This window comes from Piliocolobus tephrosceles, chromosome 16, assembly GCF_002776525.5.
Source record: "Piliocolobus tephrosceles isolate RC106 chromosome 16, ASM277652v3, whole genome shotgun sequence".
Taxonomy (NCBI): Eukaryota; Metazoa; Chordata; class Mammalia; order Primates; family Cercopithecidae; genus Piliocolobus; species Piliocolobus tephrosceles.
Window position 1 is genome coordinate 35,455,890 of NC_045449.1, and position 6,832 is coordinate 35,462,721.

At 44.2% G+C, this 6,832-nt stretch overlaps 1 protein-coding gene across 2 annotated transcripts in view; it reads left to right on the top strand.

The window, feature by feature from the left end:
• Positions 1-4,146: 4,146 nt before the first annotated feature.
• LOC111537637 (septin-4) overlaps positions 4,147-6,832 on the top strand; it is a 70,544-nt gene continuing 67,858 nt past the window's right edge. For both annotated transcript variants that reach the window (XM_023204622.1, XM_023204623.1), the window contains exons 1-3: positions 4,147-4,269; positions 4,499-4,584; positions 6,071-6,352. In XM_023204622.1, coding sequence (XP_023060390.1) covers positions 4,500-4,584; positions 6,071-6,352 — 367 coding nt within the window. In that variant the 5' untranslated portion in view covers positions 4,147-4,269; position 4,499. The remainder of the gene's footprint in view (positions 4,270-4,498; positions 4,585-6,070; positions 6,353-6,832) is intronic.

A 6,832-nucleotide genomic window follows, 5' to 3' on the forward strand; every position in this document is an offset into this window, starting at 1 on the left:
AGCCACCATGCCTGACCATATCACCCTTTTATTGCCTATACAGGGCAATAAATGTTTTTTTTTCTTTCTTTCTTTCTTTTTTTTTGAGACAGAGTTTCATTCTTGTTGCCCAGGCTGGAGTGCAGTGACGTGATCTTGGCTCACTGCAACCTCCGCCTCCTAGGTTCACGCCATTCACCTGCCTCAGCCTCCCGAGTAGCTGGGACTACAGGCACCTGCCACCATGCCCGACTAATTTTTTGTATTTTTAGTAGATATGGGGTTTCATCGTGGCTCGTCTTGAACTCCTGACCTTAGGTGATCCACCCACCTTGGCCTCCCAAAGTACTGGTGGGATCGTAGGCGTGAGCCACCACGCCCAGCCAACATATGTTTTTCAAGGCAGACTAGTATATCAATTTTAGGGTTCTTTTTTTGTATGGATAAATGGTAGCACTCATCCACAACTTTGAAGTCAGTTCTCCTGGAAAAAAAAACCAAACTTTTTATTCCTCCCCCTAGTGGTGATTGAGACTAATGACGAGTTTGCTGTTTCATGTTGGCAAATACATACATAAGGGAGAATGAAGGAAAATGTCCAGAGATTTTATTTATTTATTTTTTATATTTTTGTAGTGGAGTTTCACTCTTGTTCCCCAGGCTGGAGTGTAATGGCATGATCTCGGCTCACTGCAACCTCCGCCTCCCAGGTTCAAGTGATTCTCCTGCCTCTGCCTCCCAAGTGACTGGGATTACAGACATGCACCACCATGTCTGGGTAATTTTGTATTTGTTAGTAGAGACAGAGTTTCTCCATGTTGGTCAGGCTGGTCTCAAACTCGTGACCTCAGGTGATCCGCCTACCTCAGCCTCCCAAAGTATTACAGGCGTGAGCCACCGCATTCAGCCAGATATTTTAGATCAGTGTATTTTATTCCTATGAAGGGAATAATGAAGAACTACCTAGATAGCATCAGACTGTTTGGCACTTACACCACTTATAGAAGCAGCTGGAATGACATAGCCATTAGATGACAAAGAAAAACCTGTAGTTGTTGTGACTTCCGCTGCTTGGCACCCTCTTCCCTCAGAAGTACAAAAAACAGACCAAAGAAAAGTTTAACATTTTTCTACCTGTTCATCTAGTCTTTTTGTATGCTTAAAAAAAGTGACATTTATGATATGTGTAGGCAATTTTATATCCTGATTTTTCACTTTACATTAGAATGTAAGCATTACTCTATGTTATTAAAAAACAACAACGACAACAACCTGTAAACTTATTTTGAAATTGATGGGCTGAGCAAGGTGGCTCCCACCTGGAATCCCAGCACTTTGGGAGGCCAAGGCAGGCAGATCACTTGAGCCCAGGAATTGGAGACTACCCTGGGAAACATGGCAAAACACCATCTCTAGAAAAAATTAGCCAGGCATGGTGGTACGCAGCTGTAGACCCATACCCTCCCCTATTTGGGAGGCTGAGGTGGAAGGATCACCTGATCCTGGGGATGTCAAGGCTGCAGTACCGTGATTATGCCACTGCATTCCAGTTTGGGCGACAGAATGAGACTCTGTCTCAAACAACAACAAAAATAGTTGGATTTCACCTATGGTTGAATTTTAGGTTGCTTCATTCTTTATTCTGTTATAAATAGGGACACAGTTACTTGTAAATAATGCTTCGTTTTTGCATTTTGGATTATTTCCTCAGGATAGATTCTCAGAAGCGGAATTACTTGGTCAAAGGTTTTGAAGATTTTAAGGATTCTTTTTATTACCCCCCTTTTTAAGACAGGGTCTCACTGTGTCGCCCAGGCTTCCTTGCAGTGGCGCAATCTCAGTTCATGTTTTGTTTTGTTTTGTTTTGTTTTGTTTTGTTTTATTTTGACACAGAGTCTTGCTGTGTTGCCAGGCTGGAGTGCAGTGGCGCAAACTCCGCTCACTGCAACCTCCGCCTCCCGGGTTCAAGTGATTCTCCTGCCTCAGCCTCCTGAGTAGCTGGGATTACAGGCGTGCACCACCATGCCCAGCTAATTTTTGTATTTTTAGTAGAGACGAGATTTCACCATGTTGGCCAGAATGGTCTCAATCTCTTGACCTTGTGATTTGCCTGCCATGGCCTCCCAAAGTGCTGGGATTACAGGCGTGAGCCACCACGCCCGGCCAATCTCATTTCACTTTACGGGGCCAATGTGGGAGGGTCGCTTGAAGTCTGGGAGTCTGAGACCACCCTGGGCAACAAACATAGTGTGACTTCATCCCTACCAAAAATACAAAAATTAGCTGGCTGTGGTGGCAGGTGCCCATGGTCCCAGCTACTTGGGAGGCTGAGGTGGGAGGATCTCTGGAGCCCGGGAAGTTGAGCCTGTAGTGATCTGTGATTGTGCCACTGCACTCCGGCCTAGGTGACAGAGTCAGACCCTGTCTCTGAAAAAAATTTATTTTTTAAAAAGGAAGCTAATCAGATCTGCCCTCTCTAATTCAGCAGTCTCTCTGCTTTCTGGTCCAGCTAGGGAATAGGACATTCTGGATAACAGGGAATTCATATGTGTGCCGCAGAGCACACACTCTTTTTTCTTTTTTTTTGTTTATTGAGACGAGTCTCGCACTGTCACCCAAGCTGGATTGCAGTAGCCTGATCTTGGCTCAGTGCAACCTCTGCCTCCTGGGTTCAAGAGATTCTCCTGCCTCAGCCTCCTGAGTAGCTGGGATTATAGGCACTCGCCACTACACCCAGCGTGTTTTTTTTTGTTTGTTTGTTTTTGTTTTTTGTATTTTTGTATTTTTAGTAGAGACGGGGATTTCACCATGTTGGCCAGGCTAGTCTTGAACTCCTGACCTCGTGATTCACCTGCCTTGGTCTCCCAAAGTGCTGGGATTACAGATATAAACCACTGCACCCAGCCTACACTTTTTTTTCTTTGGAGATAGAGTCTTGCTCTGTTACCTAGGCTGGAGTGTGGTGGTGTGATCTGAGCTCACTGCAACCTCTGCCTCCCGATTTCAAGCAATTCTCATGCCTCAGCCACCTAAGTAGTTGGTATTACAGGCATGCACCACCATGCCCAGCTAATTTTTGTTTTTGTAGTATAGAGTTTTCCCCACGTTGGCCAGGCTCACCTCAACTCCTGGCCTCCGCCTACCCTGGCCTCCCAAAGTGCTGGGATTACAGGCCTGAGCTACCACGCCCAGCCAGATCATGTGTTTTTGAAAAGTTAATTGAATAGATGATAAAAGGTACATGTTCATGAGATATTTATAAACTTTATTTTTTTTCTGGAGACAGGGTTTCATTATGTTTCACAAGCTGGCCTTGACCTCCTGGGCTCAAGTAATCCTCCTGCCTCAGCCTCCCAAATGGCTGAGACTATAGACCTGAGCCACCATGCCTGGCTAGTTATGGGATATTTAGAGGAAAAAAAGACTCCCTTATGTTGCAAATGAGGAAGCCTTGGCCTGGACAGATTGATGTTTGCCAATTGCCAAAGTCAGATAGTAACCTAGTGCTAGGTCAGGTTCTAGAATTCAGTAGGACTAGATTGAAGGTTTCTGAATGTTCTTCAGGATCTCTGATGCCTTAAGACTGTTTTTAACAAATGTTAGGCCGGGCATGGTGGCTCACACCTGTAATCCTAGCACTTTGGGAGGCCGGGGTGGGTGGATCACTCGAGATAAGGAGTTCAAGACCAGCCTGGGCAACATGATTTTCTACTAAAAATACAAAAATTAGTCAGGCATGGTGGTGTGCATGTGTAATTCCAGCTACTTGGGAAGCTGAGGCATGAGAATCGCTTGAACCCAGAAGGCGGAGGTTGCAGTGAGCCGAGGTCGCACCACTGCACTCCTGGGCAACAGACTGAGACTCTGTCTCAACAACTACAGATGTTGATTGTGTTGTCACAGATATGAAGGTGGGCCTGTTACCAGAGAATTCTGATGGAAGGGCAGGAGCAGAACCCTCACCTGAACCATCATCTGTGATTTGTGGCATTTGCAGGGGAGGCTCTGCAACAGCCCAGGGATTGTCTTGTGAAACTGTGCTTCAACTGTGGGTTTCTTCTTCCTCTGAAAATCTCCCAAGAGCACTTTTGTAATCACGAAATCTAAACTTAGAAACTAAAAATACTCTTAGAGACCTTATAGCTCAGTCCTTTCATTTCTTAGCCGAGGAAAACCTAGAGAGTCCACTGCCCAAGCCAAAGCCACACAGTTTAATAGTGCACTCTTCACTCTGTCAAGCCACCGGCAGGGACCTTCTGCGTCACCCAACTCTCACTGGGATTTTACCAGGTAAGGATCCTTGCAGGCTGGAAACTGGTGGTGGGGCAGGGATGGGGGCGGGTTCTGGCACCCTCTGCTGGTGCAAAGGGGTCAGTGCAACTCTAGGAATGGCTCGGAGAGTAGGGAACAGGTCCCCTGGATGGGCTGGTGGGCTTTCAGTTCTGTCGGGAACTTGAGCAAACTGATGTGTTTGTGTCCACCCTGTTCCCCCTACCTCCAAAAAACCCATGCAATTCAGGATGAGTGTGGATCCTGTTTCTTCTGAAATCTATAATGCAGAGTCCAGAAATAAAGATGATGGAGAGGTACACTTAAAATGGAAAAGTGAGTATAAAGTCATGGGTTTTGTTAGACAAAATGAAATTTAAAGTATGTTTCTAATGTGGTTGATATTTCTAAGTATACAACCTGTGTTGCACATTTAGAACCGTAGCAATGTCCTTCTGAATTTTTTTTCTTTTATTATATTTCATTTTAAAAGCAGGGCCCTTCTGACTATAGACTTCAGACAGGAAATGCTTTTTTTTTAAATTTCTAGACTTTATAGGAAATATTCCTATTATGTAAATGTATATTGTATAAGAAATGTAGTAAAACAGTACATAATACAATAAGTCCTCACTTAATGCTGTTAATAGGAAACAACAATGACTTTAAGCAAACTACGACTTTAAGCAAAATGATGTATAACAAAACCAAATTTACCATGGGCTAATTGATATAAACAAGAGTTAAGTTCCTACAGCATATTTCTGGTCACAAATACATCACCATACTTCTAAATAAAGACCAGAACACTTCTAATATTAAACATTGAAATAAATGTGAGCTATGTACACATTTAAGAGAGATTAATAAAAACAGGTAAGATAAGTAATTACCCATTTATTCTAGTTCAGGGTCACAGGTGGCTGGAACCTATCCTGGCAACTCAGGGTACAAGGAGGGAACCAGCCCTAGACAGACACCATTCCATTGCAGACTGTACTCACACACTCCCACTCACACAGACTGGGGCCATTTCGACACACTAGTTCACCTAATGTGCACATCTTTGGGATGTGGGAGGAAACTGGACTACCTGGAAAAAACTCATGCAGATATAGGGAGAATACTCAGGTGCCACACAGACAGTGGCCTCAGCTGGGAATTTTTTTTTTTTTTCTCATCAGAGTTACAATGAAACAATATTGAACAAAATGACATTATTTGAGGAACTGCTACATAGATATTTACTGTATAGCATTATTAAAGTGGAGAGTACGCAATGTCACTCTCATATCCTGTGGGCATTATCCTTTGTATCAGTGTTCTCTTATAGGCTTAAAGGATATAATGTCTATTTTTAATACTAGTCGTAAGTGACATTAGCAGAAGTGTTCCACAACTTTTGAAATGAAAACATGCATATATGTATGCACTCCAAAAATATGAGCTCGGTGTAGTCTGGAAAGACTAGACAAACTCAAATAGAATCCTTTCTATTATTACACACTGGGAACTTTAGATGTCGTATTTCCTGTTAAAACTTCACAGGAAGAGGGTCTATCTGTAAGTTTTTTGCTGCCTTTCACCCTGGAAGTCAACAACAAGGGTTGACTTTCTCTCTGAAATTCCCTTCTCTCTGTCATCAGTTCTCCCCTCACCTCCCATTCAAGCCAAACAGGGCAAGCTAAGGATGATACAACTGTAAAAAGGCAATTATTGTTACAGTATGAGTTATAATAGTATTGTGTATTTCTTTTAGATGAAAGCCTGTGTTTCCAGTGTTTACAGTGATGTTTTAAATGCTGTTTTCTCTTGTGCCCAGTGGAGGTGAAAGAAATGGCAGAGAAAGCAGCTACTGGACAGCTCACAGTATCTCCTTGGCATCCTCAGAGTAGTTTGACTTTAGAGAGCGAGGCTGAAAATGAGCCCGATGCCCCGCTGCAGCCTCCCATTGGGAGCCCTGAAAACACAGATTGGCAGCAAGTTATTGAGTATCATAGGGAAAATGATGAGCCCAGAGGAAATGCCAAGTTTGACAACACGGGCAACAATGACTGTGACAGTGACCAGCATGACAGACAGCCCAGGCCTGGAAGCTTCACCAGTAAGTTCACTTGCAGGAATCAGGATAGGTGAACTCAATCAAGTGTCAGTTGGGCGAGGTGGCTCAGCCTGTAATTCCAGCACTTTGGGAGGTGAGTCGAGCAGATCACTTGAGCCCAAGAATTTGGGACCAGCCTGGTCAACATGATGAAACCTGGTCTCTACAAAAAAAAAAAAAAAATTAGCTGGGCATGGTGGCACACGCCTGTAGTTCCAGGTACCCAGGAGGCTGAGGTGGGAAGATCACTTGGACCTGAGAGGCGGAGGTTGCAGTGAGCTGTGATCGCGCCACTGCACTCCAGCTTGGGTGACAGTGAGACCCTGTCTCAAAATAAAAATAAGAAAAAGGCCGGGCGCGGTGGCTCAAGCCTGTAATCCCAGCACTTTGGGAGGCCGAGACGGGCGGATCACAAGGTCAGGAGATCGAGGCCATCCTGACTATCACGGTGAAACCCCGCCTCTACTAAAAATACAAAAAAAA